The following is a 22,858-nucleotide window of genomic DNA, read 5'->3' on the forward strand; positions in this document are numbered from 1 at the left end:
CAAGGCCAATTATGGCCTTAAGATACAGTGGCAGCAAAGGCACTTAGAATAAAATGGCACCTGGAACCAAAGAGAAAATGATTCCCTGTGGGCACAGGACTAACCAGTGTCTATGTGAAAGGGTGACCTTATTGCAGAGTTTCCCAAGCTTAGGTGAAGCTGGTTTGGAGCAGGGGTGGTGGGGTTTAAAAGCTAGATTCCTCTGTGGAAATAATTCCTTTGATTTCACTTGTGATGTTACACAAAAGCAGAAGGTCCGGAAGAGTCTTTATCCTTCATGTTTACCAAGATTCTCTGACCTCCCCGAAGTTGTGTGTGTAATTCAAGGAAGCTTGCTAAGCTTTGTGTAGTGCTTGGCGAGCAAGAGAAAAACGTGTGTTGAGGGTGGGAGGCTGCAGGTGTGAACATTCCTCCGGGTTTTAAAACAGTCTTTGCTGCCGTTCTGATGCTTAACAGTTTGGAAGTCAAGTAGAGGAAGGAGTTAGAAATTGCCGGTCTAATATCTGAAATTATAAATGTGAAACAAAGCAGGGGATACATACTTGTCCAAAAAATATAAGCGAATGAAGTAAACCCAAAGTATTGGGGGAAATTAATTTTTTAAATATCTCAATTTTTATATGAAAATTTTGAGTTCTTAAAAGTGATAACTGATGGTTCTGTGTACTGTTTCAAATTTATCTCCATACAGATGAAAACTCTGTATAACAATGTGTACGTTCCTTCAAAAAAGATACAGCCGCTGACATTCTTTGTATATATATTTAATAGACGTATCAAGAACATGTACATTACATAAATATATCAGTAAGGAAACAGGTTTAAAAGCTATAAATATGTAGAAAGGATTGGGAAGACTATGATTCTATCCTAGAATTCTATCCTAGAAGAGGGGACTACACTTAATCAGATACTGCTGGTTGTAACTACAACTTAACTTCATCAAAATACACCTCGACTGCAAAATCTGAACGATAAATTTTCCATGTTTTTGGTTTGTGAGGATTATCCAGTTCATTTCTTGAAAGATATAACCTAGAATAGAAAAAAAAATTACATTTTAGGGCTAACAGGAAAGCCCTGCTGGATACCCTTGTTAGAATTAAAAAAAAAAAAAAAATAGCCTTGCTGGTCACCTTTAGTCTCAGCCCCTTCTTGGTGTCTGGTTAGCTTTCTAAGAGCCAGCTCTCCCACTTTCTCTATTAAGACACGGAATGTCATAACCTTCAGTAACAGTGTGCTACTGATTCTTTTAATATTGCCTTTTAAGGAATTAACATCTGGGTTTAATTTCTATATGTGACAGCAGACTAGATGTATATTAAAACCCAGTAACAAAATGAGTGCCTTTTAAATGATGAAGTTGGCATTTGGGGCAAATTAACAGTCTCCGTAACTAACAGAAACAACTTTGCCAAGTAGTACGGTAAATTTGTAAAAGCTAAATCTTTATAAACCATAAAAATGAGAAATGTGATCTAGTTTGTTGCCCCTCCAATATATGAACAGTGTTTTAAAAGGAAAAAATAAAAAGCTGTCCTTTAGCAAGGACCACTTTTGAGGAAGGTGTAGCACCAAATGAAGTTTCACCCCATTATCTATTTGAGGGACTTTGCTCGGACTGAGTCAAAGTTTGTATACATTTAGGGAGAAAACTGGTAAAAACGTTCCTTCAAATTCAAAGTTCACTCTGTCAAAATCCACTAACAGTGTGTGCATTATAGGTGTGTGGACCAGCTGTTCAGTTCACTGTTGCCTTTCTGGACTTGAGGTGGAATTAGGTGAAGTTCACACTTTAAGAAAAGGCTAGTATTGTATGTCATGAGAACTATTATATATACGCCACATACAATCACAGCCACTTCAAAAACTCACCTGTATGATTTTTGGAATATTTTTCCTTTTGTATTGAATGGTATGGTGCTAAAAATCATCTCAACTTTTCAGCACCACAGAACAAATACTCAAAGTGGGGAACTTGTAGATTTAGGAGTGAGTTTCCAGATATGGTAGAAGTTCTTTGGGAAATTTTTCAAATAATTACTTTGAAAAAAATTACTCAGTTTTTAGAATCATTTTAAATGAGAGACTATTAATGATTTTCAAAGCTGTCTTCATTGATACTTACTGTGTCTTACAACTTCTGCCCTAGATATAAATGTGTCAATCAGCTTCTAAACTAACTGAAGCCTCCCTGGACGATGCCTTACTTTGGGATAGAATTTGATGTTAGTTATCAGTAAATCAGCACACACTGAGGACCTGCCGTATTCAAGGTACTGAGCAGACTCACATTAAACTTCCATGGGAGGGATTTATTACCACACTCAAGATCTGATTATAGTGTGTTTTAATGTATAGTGCAGTCCCATGGCATGGGCCTTGAGGATAATGCAACAGTGGGTCTCAAGAATAACCATATTTTAAAAACCAGATCGCGATAAGCAAGGCAGTGAAGATTGGTATCTTGAGGATTTTTTTTTGTTTCTATAAATTGAGTTTATGGCAGTCTGCAAAAGGCTTTCCATTATGCGTTACAAAGACATGGGGGATTAGGCTGTTTCTACTGGATTAGATCATAGTCGTACCTGTTCTCTTGTATGAAAGATGTATGGAACCAAAAGTAAAAGGGACAGTTGTCATAGTACCGAGGAAGAGCCTAAAAAAGACATGGTTTAAAAAAAAAAGGTTATTTTTCACAGTAAAATTGATACCAAGAACTAATCATTCCAAAGGGATTAAAATTGCTTCCTTTATTCATTTGTATGTTCACCAAATACCAGTAGCTATTGAAAATGCAGCATTTACAGTTTATAGCATTACACTCAAGACATCAAGGAGGAGGCTTTGAGAGATTGCTATTCCTTCCTCTTGCCCTGTCTAGCAAAAATTTTTAAGAAAACGTATTTCTTCTATGATAGGTATTCATAAAGTTAGACACTGGTCTTTTAATCTGATTTGGATAGCGCTAAACAGATGATACTAAGGACCTATTCATGCCCCAATGTAGTATCCATAGCTATACTGGATGGTTAACCATTACTGATTATAGAAGTACCTACAATTTCTTAAAGTGCTTTTACCTCATGGCCCTTAAAAATCACAAAGGCCAGATATTACCAGCACCCTCTTGGCTAGTGCCCCTTACACCAGCGCTTCTGCTTAGAAAAACACTGATGAGGGCAGTTCAGACTGGCTCCATTATTCAAGGGGTAACCCATCCAACATGGAACTACCCAGGTCACTGGCTTCAACACGTTTACCACTTCAAACGTAATAAGTTCTCCAACAGGGAGCAAGCAGGGGATGAAGGAGGGCACAGCAAATACGCTTTACGTTGACCAACACAGTTACTTGTTGGCAGTTCTGACTGATGACTTAATAGGAAAATGAAACGATTTGAGGCTTAGAAATGTGCTGCATACAGAATAATACTCAGGCATACATTTTAGGACAGGTCAATGTAAATTATACCCTCATGATATTCAGAGTGATGACAATGGCAGACATTCTTATTTTTCATAAGGAAAATATTGGATTAAATATACTATTTAAAATGAATTATATATCAATTGAGAGGAAAGCAAAAATCTCCCTCAAAGTGTTTTCTGAATTGTGGGGAGCAATGTGTTTTAAAGACACAAAACAAAAATGTGGTCACCGCAATGTAGGAACACATACTTTTTTTTTTTTTTAAACATTCTGGTTTTTGTATTTTTCTTATCTGAAAATTAATACATGTAAATTGTGTAGAACTTAGGGGAAAAAAACCCAAATGAGCCATAAAAGATGTTTAATTACATATGCTCTTCTTTTTAAAAATTTTGTTACAGATGTGACTTGGTTTTCTCCCCCTCCCTGGCTAGGGGTTGACATCTGTCATCTCCCTTGTTGGGAACTGTAGCAAAGGAAATGCCAAACCAGAATCATTCAAAAGACCAGACAAGAAGAACAGCATAGGTTACCACTTGGTTACTCACCGAAGAGAGAAACCTCACTTTTACCTCATCATACAGAAGTGGAGAGTTGAATATATTAATTATTACTCTGTTTGATTCAGCGTCATGAACTATCTGTGAACAAACACACGGAATTCAGAACTATTAACCTAGCTGATAATGAGATAACAGTGAAGTCCCTGTTCACTTACTGAGGCTTCTTATACTTACCAAGTACTCTTGGTCTTATAGCCTAATCACTCCATGTATAAATATTAATCATTATTTCTTTAAAGTTGCAATACTTTTATTTACCTTTTTAAAAAGTCAGCGTGGTTGAGGGTTATGGTGGGGCACTATTAAAAAGCAAGATTATTCAATTTAGACTTTAACCAAGAAGCCATTACTGTTGAATGCGTCATCTGATTTTTATGTTAGGAATCTGTAGGCAGCTCAGTTTTAAAGCTGGCAACCACATTCAAAAAGCAAAGCATGATTGGTCACGTTTTCTCAAAACTATTTTCTGATGGGATCATAGGCCTTGACCATAGCAGATTGATGGATGGAGTGACCAAAGATAGGTCAAGTCTCTAGAATGAATGACTTTGAAGCTATACTGAGTATGTCTTTGTTATTGATCTACTGTTCTATGATAATGGTACCCACAATGAGAAGAGTCCACGGTAGACCCTGTGAAAAATAGAAAAGAAAGTGCAGATGCAACTGATGCTTCCGGGGGTTAAACACATCAAGAGCAATAGCAGAATGGTGTATTATTACGTGTCAGGCTGTATGATGGAGACTAAGAGTGCTGTTGTGTGCTCCAGCGAGGTAGATTGAGGTGTAGAATGAGAAGGTCTCACCAAGGAGGCAGAAACTGAGTTGGGCATGGAAGGATCTGTACAGATGAAGAGGAGGACCGAGGCGGGATCACGATGTGGAGCTGGGAAGATGCCATACTCACCTGCTCCCAAGGACACGCCAACACTACCACTACCTAAAGAACACCTCTCTGAGAATGACCTGAAGACGAGCAGAACAGCTCTTCTACAACTAAGGATATGAAGGAAAAACAGTGAGACAGGTCGGAGGGCCAGGGATGTGGTCTAATCAGGACCCACACTCCCAGTGTGGCTCCCCACAAGCAGGAGGAGATATCACAAAAACGGAACTTCTCCCTAAGGAGTAGTGGGGTGGGAACTCCACATCAGACACCCCACATCTGCACTGGGAAGATGAACCCCTGGTTGAAAACCAGCAGGGCTTGTGTCCGGGAGAGCCAAAAGGCTGCAGGAAACCAAGACTTCACTCTTAAACAGCATGGGCACAAACTCACTTCAAGTCCTGGGGCAGGAGCAGCCATCTGAAAAGTGCTCAGGCCACACGTGAAGTAGATTCATTAACTTGAGGGTGAGTGCCAGAGGGGCAGGCATTTAAGAAATTCTCCCTCCACCTCGCTGGCCCAGCACTGATGGGCCATTTTGAACATCTGAACACTGCTTGCCAGGCCCCAGCTGGCACCCCTCCAAAGCGACTCCTATCCTGACACACCCAGCAGGAGTTCTCAACTGGGTCTGGCCCCCACTACCACCGCCTGTCCCCCTAAAGCAGCTTCCACCCCGGGGGGGGGGGCAGCTCACTCAACTGAGCCTGCAACTGCTGTGGTGCGCCAGCCCTGCCCACAAAGGAGCCGGCAAGCTTGGGGTCCAGGCCCAGCCACTCGTGCACCTAAAGCAGCTGTGGTGCCACTCCAACAGGAGGGCCATGCACCCAAAAGGACAACAGCCCTGGCTCTGCTGACCAGTGGGGATTGCTCTTCTGGGTCCCAAAGGAAACCTGCATAAGGCTACTTTTTCCAGACCAGCTCTACCTAATACACAGAAACAAACACAGGGAGTTAGGGAAAATGAGGAGGCAGAGGACTATGTTCCGAATGATAGAACAAGACAAAATCTTAGAAAAAGAACTACACAATGTGGACATAAGTAACCTACCTGAAAAAGTACTCAAAGTAATGCCCATAAAGATGCCCACCAAAGTTGGGAGAAGAGCGACCACAGGGACAACCTCAACAAAGAGGTATAAAATATAAAAATGAAACAACCAGAGCTGAAAAACACAGTAAGTGAAATGAATAACACATGAGATGGGAGCAACAGCATATCAGATGCAAAAGCACAGAAAGAGAACTAGTTACACCCACACAAGACTATCAGCTGATTTTTCAGCAGAAACTTTACAGGGGATGTGGGAGTGGCACAAAATAGTCGAAGTACTAAGAGCAAAAACACAACCACGAATACTCTTATCTGGCAAGGTTACTGTTCACAATTGAAGGAGAGAGTTTCCCTGACAAACAAAATCTAAAGGAAGTCATCACCACTAAACCAAAGACACTAACTGGAAAAGATACATGCACTCCAGTGTTCACAGAAGCATTACTTACGGTGGCCAAGATAAAGAAGCAACCTAATGTCCATTAACAGACAAATGGATCAAGAAGGTGTGGTATACACAACGGAGTACTAAACAGCCATAAAAAATGAAAATTTGCCATTTGCAACAATGTGGATGGACTTGGAGGTATTGTGCTAAGAGAAATAAGAGAAAAATACTGTTTCCTATCACTTACATGTGAAATCTAAAACATAAAATTAGTGAATATAGCAGAAAAGAAAGACTCATATAGAAAACAAACTAGTACTTACCAACAAGGAGAGGTAATAGAGTGGGGCAAGACGGGTAGGGGACAAAGAGGTACAAACTTACATATGAAATAAGCTACAGAGATATATTGAACAATACAGGGACTATAACCAATATTTTGTAATAACTATAAATGAAATATAACCTTTAAAAATTGTGACTCACTATGTTGTACACCTGTAACATAATATTGGACATCAACGATACTTTAAAAACATCCAAAAGAATTAAAAAATTTAAAAAACAAAGGCTGTAACAAAAGACGAAAAAACATTAACATAGTAATAAAAGAATCCAGCCAGAGGATATATAGCACTTGAAGACGTTTACGCACCCAACACAGAAGTACCTCAATATGTAAAGCTAATAGTAACAGACAGCAATACAATAATAGTAAGAGATTTTAACATCCCACTTACAGCAATGAACAGCTCATCCAGGCAGAAAATAAAAAAGGGAAGCCCTGACTTTAAGAAGACATTGCTAAGTCTAGAGATTCCTGAACCCCATTCCAGACTTCCTGAATCACACTTTTGGGGTACAACCTAGGAACCTGAATGTTTACAAGTCTCTGGTTATTTTCAGGCATATTAAGATTTCAGAATCAGTGCCATATAATAAAATGATCAAGAAGAAGAGAATAGGGCTAAAAGTGACCAGATTTATGAATTTAAAACTCAGATAGATTTCGGGGAACATGCTTGGCATTGGTAGAAAAGTGAAGGCAAAGCACCCCTCTGAACTGAAAATGTATTCTGGAAAATGCCCTGAAAACTATTTTTGAACAATGAATTTAATTTAGCTCTTGACTTGAATCCAAATCCAGGCTCACCACGTTGGATGGTACCAGAGAGCAACATGGCCTCTCCCTGTGGGGAGCAATGGTCTGGGGAGGTCAATATGCTGAGTTGACATCGGGATTTAAAACAAACACCAGAATGTTCAGTTCACATACTTTCTCTTACCTTACAGTATCTGGAGGCTGAACAGAAAAAGACAGTCTTTCGTTTCATCATTATTTGTACTTCTAGATCACTTCCATCACCTTTTCCAACGCCTGAATGAAATTAAAAAGTTAGGCTGGTTAGAGCAAAGATCAAAATGTCTCACAAATTAACAATATGGATTAAAAAGAGAAAAAGTTATCCCAGCTAACAATGCATCAATATTGAATCATCTGGATCTTGCATGGATTTTGTCTTTGAAAGACAAGTCTTTAAGTCCAATCCTGTCCCCTAAAGCAGAATTTATAAGGCTGGAGGAAAGAAAGACACAGTTCAGTTTTTAAGACTTAGAAACTCATGGCTTTACCTTTCTAGAAAAAAAAAATTAGGCGACTTGTAACCTTTCTTGCTGATACGTTGCTTTCTTCAGACTTCTAGTCATGATGTTCCTTAATATTGAATAGTCTAAATGCCTCTTGCCCTAGTCCAGTTCCTTTTACAGTCTTTATGAAAATATAGTACAGCCATAACCAAACATTCCCGCTATGTTCAGTATATATTTACAATTGGTTTCTTCCCCTCTTTTTTTTCAACTGACCCATTTACTTTAGTATTTCCTTAAAGGGCTGGTTTCTCAAGCATTCAGTTAATTTTTGTTGCTCTCCTTCCAGCCTTGCATATTTCACTTAAATATGCACAGAACTAAAGGTACAGAACTAAAACAAGTATTCTAATCAAGTCATTGACCATTCTCGATTGTTCTCTATTATGTTTGCTTTCATTTAAGTTTGTTCTAACACCACATTATTGAATAGAATTTACTAACACCTGGAATAGAACTATCCAAAACTTGGTATCAAGTTTATTTTAAAAAATAGAATGGCATCCTGCCAAATCAGTCACATCACATCCACAGCCTGGTGGAGGGAGAGAGTACAGGACCCTGGGAAAACCGTCTGGAACGGTAAGAACATCGACCCTCCTGCCCAGTTCTCCAGTTCTCCATAGAGCACTTACCGTGAATTGAATAAATCACAAACTTGTTTATCTTGAGTATTTTCCTTGGAGGAAGATGCAAGTTGTAGGTATTTTTCACCTTCGCAAAATAGCCAACAAATCTACTCTGCAAAACGAGAGAAGTCTCAATTTAAGTGGAGGTGAAGAGTCTGTAGTCAGCATTCCTGAGTTTTCTTAAGGAGAGGAATAGATTAAGGAAACATTTATCAGGGGCTATTTACATAACGAGGCATTTTGGCCTCACAACCATATGTTGCCTCACAATGGAATATATACCTTAGGAAAAAAGACTGAGATAAGAGCCCCGGGGAAGTAACAAGTGAGGAGCCAGGTGCTGTTCAGAGGCTGCTGGGATTGAAAGCAACAGACGATGACATCACAGCAGGATGCAGTTAAGCGCGACTGTGAGACAGGTGGGTCTGAGGGGAGAAGCTTGGCCGTGACTGAGTCAAAGGAAGGTTTGTGTTTGGTGGAGAATGGCCTCCCCTGCATGGGAGAAGGAACATGTGACAACTCAAGGGGAGACCTCCAGAGGCCAGCAGCACATCGTGCGCAGCCTTCTCTTGTCCCAGCCAGCTAGCACAGCCTCACCTTCCATTTCCCCAATTCTACTTCCACAAGGAAGCCCTGGGGATTCTCTTAGCCTAGTCCTTCTCCTATGCCAAGCCACTCAAAGGGCTCTCCTTGAATCTTTTTCTAAAAGCTGAAGAGTTTTGGTACTGAATCAATGGGGAGTTAAATAGCCACCAACCCTTCCCCACCCACTGGAAAGTGTTAGTGAAATTAACTACCATACTCTCCATCGGAAAGGGCCAATTAAGAGAAAGCCCTGGCACGTTCTTAACTCAGGGGCGGATGAAATGCAGTGTGTAGAACGGCCCACAACAGTGCAGGACCAGGCGGGCCTGGTACCTGAGCATCACCGCCCTGCAAGGAGGGAACCCTGTCATGGGGCCTAGTCCCCACATCGCTAGCCCAGTGAATCAGAACAGACTCAGCTGTAGCCTAGGGTGTGCCACGTCTGAACTCAAGTTAGAGAAGCTGCGCGTGACCACTGAGGAAACGGGGAAGAGCTACTTGCAAGAGCTCCTGCCTCCAAATTGTAGAAGATCTTGAGTGCTAGCTTCCAGCATGTTTGTTGCCATTGGCAGTGGGAAGCCAGTGTGGATTTTGAGCATGAAAAGGCATGATGAGAGCTGGGCTTCAGTAGTTCACGTGTTGCTTTTAGCCTACGGCCTGGGGCTGTCTTTTTTCCTTCTTTTTTTGGTTGGGTGTGGCAGAAAAATATCAGTGGATAAGGCTGAATTCTTTTACCCCAAATTAAATGTCCTGAGCCGGCAGTTAACAGTGTTCTGCTAACGAAGCCGAGGGTGTCTATTCAGCTCCCATCACTTAACTCAAAGAAAACGTCCATTCACAGCCCTACCCACGTTTACTTAAGAATTCCCAACCCCCCCTCACTTTGGTGTGAGGGGCAACATAGAAAAGGCAAGAGGTGAGAATCTGTTCACAGGATGGGAAATAACAGGCTTCAAAGTTTGATAGATCTGGATTTGAGTTCTTGGTTCAAAAAGTTAATTTCTCTGAGCCTCAATTTCCCATTCTGTAGAATGGGAATCATAATGGTGCCCACTCACTGAATTACTGAGAACATTAAATGAGGTAATGAATGCAAAACTTTTAGCATGATTCACCAAAGTCTAGAATGTTGTAAATTCTATAGGATAAATGCCCCGGTTTCTACAGTAAATAAATTACAAGGAATAAAAGAGAAATGGGAAACTTATCAACAAAAAGAGACAAAGAGACATAGCAACCCAATGAAATGTGCACCCTTGTTTGGATCCTGATTGAAACAAACTAAATTTTAAAGATTTTAAGATAATTATGGAAATAAAAATAAGGACTATATATTTGATATTAAGGTCTAACATTTTTAGATATGTAAATGGTTTTAAGGTTTTTTGTTTTTTGGGGGGGTTTTTTGGTGGGATACTTGCGGGATAAAATGATCTGATGTCTGGGATTTCCTTCAAATCTGGGTTTAGAGAAAACGTGGCGCGTGGGTGTGCGTGAGGAGGCGGGGAGGGAAGGGATGAAACGTGGCTGGCTACGTGATGAAACGGTCGCTGAAGCCGTGTGATGACTGCAAGGGGGTTTAATGTACGACTATCTTGCCTTTTTATGTTTGAAAAAGCCTGTAACAAAATGTTTTCAAAAGGAAAAAAATAGGGCAATAGCATATATTTCACGTGGATTGTCTGAGTATTAAAAATACGTAAAAGTACAATAGTGTCTAGTGTATAATAGGTTTTTGAAAAATGTTACTTTTTTCCTTTCCTCTTTCAAAATACAGCCCCCTCCCACCTTCTTTCTGTCTGCCTCTCTCCTCCTCCCCACTCGCACATGTGTGTATATACACACACGCTTGTGATGTTCTGCAAGAGCTGAGTTGCCCTAAGGGGGCTCGTGAAAGACTCAGTTCCTCTTCACAGGAAAATAAAAGGATGGCGACTTTAGGTAATCTTCAGGGGTCTGGATCCTTTGGAACTGGCCCTTCCTGCTTTGGGAAGGGAGTCAGCTCCTGAACTCTGCAAACAGTAGCCAATATAAAATAGGAAGCAGGGTGCTCTGGGGAGAACTCGGTGCTGGCAAAGCACAAGCAACGCTGGGTGCAGGGCTCGTGGCCTCTGGAGGGACCACGGCCTGGCACGGGCACCCAAGGAGGACAGGCTACAGGGAAACTAGGTGATAGGCACCAATCGTCGCCTAATTCCCCGGAGCACCCCCCCTTTTGAAAAAGAAAACTTACCTGAGAAGGAGTCTCTACTCCCTGATATTTGTTGCTGGTGGATTTATCTGTTCGTCGTTCTCCAAAATAACACAGGCTGTCCTGCAGAAAAGGGGACAGTCCGATCATGGGTCATCTGCACTTTCCTTTCCCGAATAAGGCATTCTTAAAGCTCCTAAGGACGCGTCATTTCCTTAAGTCAGTGGTCTCAGGGCAGAGGCTACCCAACATAACAGAGTTAACAGAGTCACATCGAGGCCTGCCCTCATTCAAACGGTCATAAAGACGTGGAATTTCAGAGCTGGGGAGACCTCAGAGATCATCTGGTCCTTCTTCCCATTTTTCCATTTTACAAATGAAAACAACTGAGACCAAAAGAAAACCAAGTGACCTGTCATTGGAGATGTAAGCAGCCTGTCAGAGCTGGCCCAGGCCTGGAGCACTGGTCTTGGGCTCCAGACCAGCGGCTTTCAAACTTGTTTTTAAAGCTACAATCCACATTCATAAACCTGGGAGATACCAACACATATACACACACAACTAAAACAAAAGCTTCACAAAACAGTACTTACCTTTTGATGTTTTCTATTCTAATCTATTCCATTTTATTTTAAAAGTGCTGGTCGCAAGTCAATGAGTTGATTTCACAACTCACTAAGAGATTGCGACCCACAGTTTGTCTGAGAACGTCCCTTTTCCTAGGCTGTGGGTCTCAAATGGGAAGAAAGCCAGCGGTGGCATCAGAGCGCTGGGCCCTGGGCAGAACCCCAGCCTCTCTTCTCCGGGCCGCAGGTGGAGGGAGGAGCAGAGCTGCGGGGAGTGTGCCCTCCAAGTGGGAGCTTCTCAGCAAGATCACAGCAGACAAAAGGGTGAGAACCCTGCTTTACGAAGGAGAAGCAGCCCTTCCTGTCTTCTCAGAAACTTCCAGAGGGCACCGGCCCCACAGATACTGACTATGGAAAGATAGTAACATCCCGGAGAGACTTTGTTCCGAGTTGGAAAAGGATGCCTTTTACCTACTAGCACTTCCAAGGATGTGCAGGGTCCTTAGAAAATTTCCCTAACCAGTCTTCATGTCGCTCTTGTGAGGAAGGAGGAAGGCCTACAGCCGGTGGGAGTGAGAGCAGGCCTGCGACCAGGGGAGGCAAGTCAAGCTTCCTGGACGCTGAGGCTTTTTGCACTTGCATAATTCGACCTTACTCCTTTCACACTGCCCCTGCCTCTACTGGGTCCTGTCTTTATTTAAAATGTTGGTATTGTATCCATGATGGATCTTTGGGCATTAATTTTGGTTTTAAAAAATATTGCATTAGAAAATTATTATCTTAATTACTGAGAGTTGGGGCATTCCCTTACATCTTGTGTCTGAGATGAGTGTCTCGCTGACCTCACCCCTCGGTCCTGGCCCAGAGGAAGAGACACTTAGGTCAGTTACTCACTAGCACCAGCTAAACAGGAAAATATCAAAACCCAGCTTCCAAATAACCGCCTCTCCGATTACAATTTCACCAAGTACCATGACACAGGGAATCATCTTGCATCCTCCCAGTGAGGCTGCAAAGCTGGCAAATTCAATCAGCCTAAGACAGAGTCTGTGGCAGCATCTTCCATACCTCCGCAGTTGTAAATCGTTCACTGGCAAGCAGGTAGGCACAAATCATGGTCCCAGTTCTTCCTAGAAAAGAAGTTAGTTCAGGACCATAGTTCATGGTAGTCCTGAGGATACTACTACTCTCAGAAATACAGTTCATGTTGGACTGATTTTTCTTTCACCCTAAAAGTGCTAGTTCAAAATATTCAGAGATAGCCAAAGCTGTTTCCTGACCCTGAGGCTCCACCTGGAATGCGGTGCTGACTGTGTGCCTGAATGGGCACGCGCATGTTGCTCCGGATCAGGAGCCCTGCGCCTGCAGGAGCAGACAGCGGCAGTCAGCTCTAGGGCTCTACAGCTGAAGAGATGCTCACCAGGGAAGGGCTAGTGCCACATCCCCCTTTTCTACTGATGTCAGTAAGAGAAACTATAAAACATGGACAGAATGCAAAACACCGTCTAGCCCTGGCAAAATACCTATTATTTCTTCCATTTGAGAGTTTCAGTGTGTTATAAGAAATATGAAAGCAGGAAGAACAGTACAATGAACCCCCATATTCCTGTTTTCCAGATTCAATGTCATATTAATTACTATACTTGTTTAATTTTTCTTCTCTTCCCTCTCTCCCTCCCTCTCCCCTTCCCTCACTCCTGGAGCATCTTAAAGCAAACTTGATTTCATGCCATTTCATCCTCAAAGTCCCATGTTTTATTCCACTTTATATTTTTGTTCTGCCACACAAAAATTTGAGTTTTAAAAGTATGTTGCTTCTTTTATTTCCACAATGATCTGCAGCTTTTGTCTTAGCCAGTACAGGCTGAACTCATTTTATGTAATTCCAAACCAATCCTTTTAACTTGAAATACACTCTATTTTCTATTCTATCCTTTAAAAAAAAATGAACCTAAATTTATTTTGCAAACTGTAGTTTGAAAACCACTAAGACAAGTACTTCCAAAGAGGACTTTGTACCATCCTGTGCTGTGATCAATAAAAACTTCTTGTTAGAAAAGGCTACTGACCATTAACAATCTAGCTCTCAGTTGTATAGACTGTGAACATTTCAATTTTAGACAACATCTCTGGGTCTTTATAACCCTAATATTTTCCCATTTGAAAGAAACTTTTGCTGATTCACTTCCTGGTGGCTGTGGAGAAGTACAACCACAGATATAGTAGATGCTCTCTCATCCAGTCAAGTCAGGTATTCAAGGAATCATTCCAACCATTTATACTTGAGGGGAGGGGATAGCTCGGTGGTAGAGCGCATGCCCAGCCATGCACAAGGTCCTGGGTTCAATCCCCAGTACCTCCATTAAATAAGTAAATAAATAAACCTAATTACCTCCCCAACAAAAATAAATAAAAATTTTAAAAATGATTTATATTTGTCTTCAGTATTTCAACTTAAAACATAAATATATATTCGTTTGCTAAACTTTTGATGTTGGACAAAGGTTTTAGCTTTTTAAGTGTGAGTCCCTCCACTGGAGTTATTTCTTGGAAAGGCCAGGCATGCACTCTACCACTGAGCTCATTATTTGCAGACTAGAAAAATCCAAGTAAATCTATAAGCTAACTGGTAACACTAATGAGAGAGTTGAGGAAGATTGCTAGAGACAAGGTCAACATTTTAAAAAATTGATAGCTAGAAGAATGCAGGTTGAAATTTTTAGAGTAATTACCAAAGGAGTATAAAAAGAGTGTATGACTTCCAAGTTAATAGTGGGGAGGAAGAAATTATACTGTAAAAATTCGATCAAACCAAAATAAAATGTCAGTAAGGATACAGAAGATTTGAATAAAACAATTAACAAACAACCTAATGGACACATATGGAACACTATTCACCACAATGCACCATACACTTCCAAGTGCACAGATAAAACTGACCAAATTCTGGGCCATAAAGCAAGTCTAAACAAATTTCAAAGAACTGAAAAAAAATACATATGTTCTCTGACCACAATACAATACAACCAGAATCAATAACTAGAAAATAATAAAAAAAATCCTATGTTCAAAAATAAGAAAATATACTTCTATATAACCCATGAGTCAAAGAAACAAGCACAATGAAAATTAGAAAATATTTTGAACTAAACAATAATGAAAATACTACATATAAATACTTGGATGAAGCTAAAGCAATTCTTAGAGGGAGATTTGTAGCCTTAAGTGCTAAAGAGAAAAGAGAAAGGCTGAAAATCTATGACTTAATCATCCACCTCAAGAAGTTAGGAGAACAACAAATTAAACCAAAGAAAGTGGAAAGAAGGAAACACTAAAGATATCTAGTAATTGATGAAATAGAAAACAAATATCAGAGAAAATCAGTAAAGCCAAAAAATTGGGTTCTTTGAAAGGATTAATTAAATTAATAAATCCCAAATGAGACTAATCAAAAGAAAAAAGAAAGAAGATGCCAAGAAAGTAATGTAAGGAATGAAAAAGGGAACCCACTATAGACATTAGTATTAGATGATGTTTTAAACAATCTGATGCCAGGACATTTGAAAATAAACAAGAGAAATCACACTCAACCTTCCTTAGTTCTCCTCTTCCTGCTTTCCTCCCTTCTTTTTTTTTTTTTTTTTAACATTTTTTATTGATTTATAATCATTTTACAATGTTGTGTCAAATTCCAGTGTAGAGCACAATTTTTCAGTTATACATGAACATACATATATCCATTGTCACATTTTTTTCTCTGTGAGCTATCATAAGATCTTGTATATATTTCCCTGTGCTAAACAGTATAATCTTGTTTATCTATTCCTCCCTTCTTTACTCTTTCTTCCCTTCCTCCCCACTTCTTTCCCTTCCTTCAGTCTTGAAGCTAATAGTATAAGATGTTAACAATGATTAATACCAGTTAACCGAAGTATGTATCTTGTTCACACACTTTAATACATTTTTCAAATTTCTTTAGAAAAAGAAATTAAACAGAAAAACGTTTTTACCTTTGCCCCCCTTACAGTGAACCACTATGATGTTTTCCTCGTCTTGAGCCATCCACTTTTCTACGTCCCTGGAGAACGCCAACATCTCACTGATTCAAAGGTAAGAGTTTTAGCTGAATTAAAATCCGTCCCCCAAAATCAAGCCCAGCTTATTTAGCCCTCTTCTGACGGCCAACCCGGCATCACACTTACATCAGAGAGGGGACATTGTGGTCATCAATCATGTACTGACGGACCCTGTGATGGAAGTACTCGGGGTCATAAGCTTTTTCACCTGAAATACACGATGCGTAGGTCATATCTCTAATCTTAACAAACATAGTAAGTGATCAAGTTATGATTAGGTTATACTTTTCTATTAGAAATTCTTTATCTATCTTTGAAAGGAGCTTTCTGATTGGCTCCTGCTGCTCCAAAAGAAACAGAAGGGTCTTAAAAACGTAAGTATAGTAGTGGTTTGTCTATCTTGAGGAAGTTAAGCCCACATTATCTCGGTTTGTTTACTAAGCCTGACTTGTAATTTTCTACCAGACTACTTGTTACATTAGCATAAGGTTACACAGAGCAGAAGCAAATGTGGCCAACCGAAAGGCCTGCAGCCTGAAAATGTCCATTTAATATTCAGAAAGAGAAAAAAAAAATTACGAGAGTAGCAAGCTGGGATGTAATCTGTTTTCTACAGGGTTTTATTGTTTTTCCCACATAGGGCCCTAGTCGCCTTACACTCATTCCTAGCGGGTTAGAGAATGCATTTGTCGAACTGTCTTGTCTTCAAAACACAAGTTGGCAGGAAAAACAGAAATATTCTCCTAAACCTGCTACCACTAGAGCCGACTCCTGCTAAAATGCCTCCTCCTCCAGTCCCCTGCCTCCCTCACAGGGCACTTTATTTGTGCTGTTGGGTTATCTTTTCCTACCAAGTAGGGCTGGGGCAACCAACAATACTTATGATTAAATAAAATGTGAAAACAGAATCATCTTCTTATATGCAGTGATCTGTTTTCTATCTATCGTAGCAAAATGTCTAGTCATGTACATACTGCAAAGATTGTAGACTTGGTAGTGGTTTGCATGCTTCGTATCCAGGAACCGCATGACTTCCTACAAAAGATTGACACATACCTTACATATGTCCACGTGGCACCAACACAAGCCATTTCCTAGGAGTCACCTAAAATGGTTACTACCTTTTATTCACTTGTCCCTCACTTAGCACCTTTTAGGGGTGATTCAGGGACTAGAAGGATACACACAGTCCAAGTCATATCTAACCTTCAAATAGCCCCCCAAAGTTGTCCCTGACGACTCTGATTAGTCTCGACTATAAACACACATTGTTTAAAGCTACCAGAGAGGGAAATTAGAGGCTTAACAAGCTTTAAGAAAATTTGTCTCAAATCGCTAATTCACAGTAATATGTGGTTCTTACCTGGATCTGATTCTGAATAGATACACCTTTTAGATAATGATCTGGATGTTACAAGTTACCCAAGCACCATTTAAATAAATAAATGCAAAAAAGGTATGGCATGATTGTACATGTGTACACATAAGAGAAAATGATAAAGACATTATATTACATTTCAGATAACTGGTGGCAATGCAGAGACTTTCTTGGCTCATCTACGTTTTCTTACATTCCAAAATGAATATAAATGCATGCATGTGTGTATATGTGTACACACACATGTGTACATGCATAATTTTAAAAATGAGAAATAAATAGTGGTTATTAAAGTACAATTAATATCACCATACTGATACAACAATATTTCCAGCCAACTTATCCATCTGAAACACATACATGTGCAAGTGTGTCTATAACAACAAACATAACTGTAAAAAAGTTCAAAACTTGATTAGTGTAGTACCCTCAGAGCAATGTTTCCTGGCTTAATATTGAGAAAACAGAGGCCCATTGTCTATCTTAGCACGTTCCTTGATTTGGAGGTGAAGGTTCACCCTCCTTACTGGCATGTGGTAGCCACAGAGATCAAACTTCCACCACAGTGCTTGCTTGAAATTCTAGTGTTTGCTCTATTACTATTCAATGATGTTCAAAATATAACCCTGCAACTTTCTTCCCTCTTAAGAATAAAGGGGAACCACAGGACTGTTTAGCATTTATGTCAGGAGTCAACCGTGGCCAGAACTGAATATCGCACCCTTTAGTCAACCTTGATTTAACATAGTTTGTGGATGCCTCTTAACATAAAAACGACAAAGGCATTCTCTGTGCCAGATGTAGTGTGATCACTAAACACACAACCACGGAGGCAGCTCCACTGCCCAGTTCTCAGGCTGACCGGCCTTAGCTGAACTAACACCTTAGGCGTGAACCAGCATGCCGACAAAAGATGAGTGAATGCTAATACAGGCAGCAGATATGTTTTTGAGGTGATTCATGATTTATGGATTTTATGAAAACAGAGGATTTATTTCTTCCTCAGATATGCTGATTAAAAATGGTAAAGAGATCAATGACTTAGAACTTTGCCAATATTCCAAGGAGATAAGAGCATAATAACCGATAGAAACCACTCAGTCTAGATGGTCCAGAGACCATCCAGGAGCCAAGAGTGATGTCTTTGCTCGGGTTCACATTCTAAATGAAGTTTGGGCCTTTTTAAGAAAACTCCCCAGCTAATATGAATTGTCAAATTGGTATTTATCACCACCAAATCTACAAAAGAAAACTGGCTTCCTTTAGACAACTTAGAGTTAACTCACAGTTATCAGCTCAACCTACTGAAAAGCAATACTGGTAATCGAGGGGTGCTTTGTTCATAAAGATGGAGTCTGGCAATTTTGAGATGGCTGCCCTGAGGTGCTACAATCCATCCAATGAACCCTGGTCGAATTACTCCATAACTGTTTTCACTGTGGAAGAGATAATGTAGTTTCCACGTGAACTAGTGGTTCGGAAATTTTTTCAAAATTGGCCAAGGGAGTGGTAAAATTGTGATATCTTATAAATAGTCTCACCTGGGCAAGATATGGCTCAGATCCTCATTTTCAAGGCCTTTTTAAAATAAAAATTTATAAATGGATTTTATATAACTGCCCAGATCTCTGAGTATGTATTAGTTATTGCCTGTAATTTTTTTGCATGCTGAAAAACATTTCCCTGCCTTGGAATAAGATAGAATGAGTCCATTAATGCTCCCAATCCGTCATCCCCTTCACCTATTTTGCCCCTCCTCCCACACCTTGGTGCTTTATTCTTAAGGGCAAAATGTTAGAAACAAGACAAGGTCCATCAATAGGAGAAATAAGCAAGTTGTGATATACACATACGATAAAATGTATGCCAGCAATAAAAGGAACAAACTACTGATATATACAAAAATATAGATGACTCTGCAAATAATATATTGAGCAAAATTAGCCAGATACAAGAAGCAGATGCCTTGTGTTCACTTGTATCCGTTTCAAGAATTGACAAAACTAGCCCATAGGGTAGAGATTAAAACAGTGCTCCTTCTGCTTGACAGGAGGATTGTCTGGAGCACCAGTCAACTTCCTAGGATGCTGGAAATAGTCAACATTTTGACTACAGTGTAACATGGGTATATAAATTTGCCAAATCTCAAGCTATACTCTTGTGCATTTTACCACATATAATTATAAAATACAACAACTTTACCACATATATTTTAATCCAAAATGAATATTAAAATATCATTTAAAAATGAAAATGAAAAATAGGTAGCAAGATAACATATTCATTCTGAATCTTGAAATCCAAATCCTCGTACAGAAAAATCTAATAACACATTGTTTTAAAAGGTAAAAAATAAAATAAGTACAAATTTGGAGGATTTATACACAAGTTCTGAAGATTTACTATTACTTACAGATGGCCAGCCGGCACATGAAAAGATGTTCAGCATCACTAACTACTAGAGAAATGTAAGTCAAATCCACAATGTTACCTCATACCTGCTAGACAAGAAATAACAAGTGTTGGAAAGGATGTGGAGGAAAGGGAACACTCAAACACTGTTTGTAGGACTGTAAATTAGAGCAGCCACTATGGAAAACAGAATGGAGATTCTCTCCCAAAATTATGAATAGGACTAGCATATGACCCAGCTACTCCACTTCTGGGTACATAGCCAAAGAACACACACAAAAACACTAATTCCAAAAGATACACACACCCCTATATTGATTGCAGCATTGTTAACAGTAGCCAAGATATGGAAACAACCTAAATGTGCACTGTCAGATAAAGAAAGAAGATGTGATACACACACACACACACACACACACACACACACAATGGAACACTACTCAACCATAAAGGAATGAAATCCTGCCATTTGCAACAACATGGATGGACCTTGAAAATATTATGCTACATGAAGCTGTCACACAGAGAAAGACAAACACTGTATGATTTCACTCACACGTGGAATCTGAAAAAAGAAAGCAAACAAAAGAAAACAAGACCAAACTGGAAGATAAAGAGAACAGATTAGTGGTTACCAGAGGGAAAGGGATTTGAAGTGTGGGTGAAATGGGTAAAGAGGGTCAACTGTATGGTGATGGAAGGCAACTAGACTTACAGTGGTGATCACTTTGTATTGTACACAGATGTTGAATCATAGTGCTGAGCACCTGAAACTTATATAATAAGAGAGACAGAATGAAGGATGGAAGGAAAAGAGGGAGAGAGGAGAGGGGAAAAAACAAAGAGAGAAAGAAATGGTTTTCCTGAGATCACAGTCAGCAAAGAGTCCTTACAAACTTAAACCATGATGACAAAAATCACAGTGACTCTCTGACATCTCGATCAGAAGGTTTCTCAGTGAGCTGTATAAAAAATAAACATCTAAATTAGATGCTGTAGAAGCTGAGGGGTAGGAGGTTAAAAATCTCAAGTTTGACAAAGAAAGTGAAGTCAGAGAGATGGCCAAACAACTTCTAGTGAAATATCTTCAGTTATGGCAGAAGAAACAGAAGAACCGCCTCCATCTAAGAATAAAGACAAAGAAGGTAGTTGTATCAGGCAGCACCGTACAGAAGAGAATGGAGAGGAAGAGAATCTTTAACAGCATCTACAGAAATGATTCCAGAAAAAAACAATCAAGAAAAAGAATCTGATGATCCCTTAACCGTGAATGAAGAGACTTCTGAGGAAAAATCAAATGGAGGAATCTCCTGAAGATGGTGAAAGGCCCTGCTAGTAGGATCCTGACTGCCATGAAACAGAAGAATCAGGAGGAACCAATACCAGTCGGCACGGAGAGTTTCCTTCAGAATCATCCACAGACACTGACAAGGAAACCGCAGCAGTCACCGCTGAACTGATGGAAAGGCTGTTAGAAACACTGAACACGCAGTATTTCACATTCAGTTCTGGTTTACACCACGTGAAATTTTTACGTAATCAAGTAGTTTTTAAAGTGAAAGGTAGTAATTACAATTCTTAATTCTTTTGGAGAATATCACCTTTAGTTTATACAGATGCAAGAAAGATTTTGTCTTGTCTTTTTCTGACAGCTCTGGCAGTTTTCAAATTTTGGTCATAGTTTCAAAATTTACCATGTGAATTAAAGGGTTTCATGGTAGTCATATATTAGTTATAGTATATAAATTACATATGTTCATCTCTCACAAAAACAGAAAAATACAAAATTTGCTCCCCTAGAATAATATATATTTATATGTAATATATATGTGTTTATATATATATGTTATATAATACAACCTAGGTAAGATAATATATATTATATAACATTATATAGAAATAATTATGTTGTATACAATTATGCAATATATATTTATAAAGAGTAATATATATTTATATGATTTATATGTAATTATGTTATACAACTATATACTATATAACACATAATATATATTTCAATTTATTTTTAAGAGGAAATATTATTCTAATAAATATTGTATAATTATATATACTATATATTATCTAATATATGATATATAGGACAGTATATATAATACACATTATATATAATTATATACACATTATTCTGGGGGAAATGTTATATTTTTCTGTTTTTATAAGATATAAATACAGTGGGATACTTTTTCTATTACTAATGACTGAGTTCACATCTTTCAAGGCAGTTTTTTTTTTCCTCTGATTAATTAAAAATCTGATCCTTGTGAAACCATGGAAATGTTAATTTTGTTGAAATATCAGGTTAAATACATTCTGAGAGATCTGTTCAAAACTAAAATTCTTTTGTATACTTTTGTGGTGTTTGAGAAAAAAATTTTATTATTTATGAGAAAATGTGTTTTATCTTGGAAACTGTATTCAAACATTTGCTTACTATTTTGTAGAATTAATATGCTGATGAAGCCAACATGACCATCTCAGAAGAACTGGGCAGGTTCATTTTGCTTGCTTTTCTGAACAATTGTGAATATTTTATGTTTCTTTCTAACATATTCTAGAGTATGTGAATGTCAAAAATAATATGAAACACAACTGTACTGGAAAAATTAATATATTACTTTAATGATGTACCTGAGCAAAATGACTGAAGGTGCACTACTGTATACACACCCACACACACATAAACTTCTTAAACAATGACTTTTAACTGGAATTTCATAGTAAACATTGTTTAATGTTTGAACTTTAACCTACAGAATCTAAAGCAGTATGCTTCCACCGTAATTTAGGCTCTAAACCTAAGAATACACATTTTAGTTAAAGAATTCTCATCCTTCTCCCCTAGGATAGACCACAAAAGATGGCCATAATTTGCTGCAATTCCTGTCTGCCAGAGATGAAATCCATTTTCTACTTTTTGAATCTAGACTACATTTGTTGTTTCCTTGTCTGATAGAATGAGGCAGAAGCCACATTATCCTAGTTTTGAGCCTGGGCATTTAGGGGCTCTGCATTCTTTCGCTTGCTGCTCAT

General features: G+C 39.0%; 1 protein-coding gene and 1 pseudogene across 11 annotated transcripts in view; one reads left to right on the forward strand and one right to left on the reverse strand.

Annotated features, from left to right (window-relative positions):
• Positions 1-748: 748 nt before the first annotated feature.
• LOC105066182 (phosphatidylinositol 3,4,5-trisphosphate 3-phosphatase TPTE2) overlaps positions 749-22,858 on the reverse strand; it is a 90,856-nt gene continuing 68,746 nt past the window's right edge. For 9 of the 11 annotated variants that reach the window (XM_045514089.2, XM_045514086.2, XM_045514085.2 and 6 more), the window contains 10 exons: positions 16,992-17,052; positions 16,144-16,225; positions 15,952-16,040; positions 13,010-13,071; positions 11,418-11,498; positions 8,606-8,711; positions 7,610-7,701; positions 3,981-4,073; positions 2,589-2,659; positions 749-1,035 (listed from right to left, as the gene is read on the reverse strand). In XM_045514089.2, the coding sequence (XP_045370045.2) occupies positions 927-1,035; positions 2,589-2,659; positions 3,981-4,073; positions 7,610-7,701; positions 8,606-8,711; positions 11,418-11,498; positions 13,010-13,071; positions 15,952-16,040; positions 16,144-16,225; positions 16,992-17,052 (846 nt within the window). In that variant the 3' untranslated portion in view covers positions 749-926. Of the gene's footprint in view, positions 1,036-2,588; positions 2,660-3,980; positions 4,074-7,609; positions 7,702-8,605; positions 8,712-11,417; positions 11,499-13,009; positions 13,072-15,951; positions 16,041-16,143; positions 16,226-16,991; positions 17,053-22,858 lie in introns of those variants that run through there. The other 2 variants (XM_045514092.2, XM_045514091.2) reach the window with 2 other exon arrangements.
• LOC141579830 (serine/threonine-protein phosphatase 4 regulatory subunit 2 pseudogene) lies at positions 18,662-21,389 on the forward strand (annotated as a pseudogene).

The sequence above is a fragment of the Camelus bactrianus genome, chromosome 14 (assembly GCF_048773025.1).
Source record: "Camelus bactrianus isolate YW-2024 breed Bactrian camel chromosome 14, ASM4877302v1, whole genome shotgun sequence".
NCBI classification, from domain to species: domain Eukaryota; kingdom Metazoa; phylum Chordata; class Mammalia; order Artiodactyla; family Camelidae; genus Camelus; species Camelus bactrianus.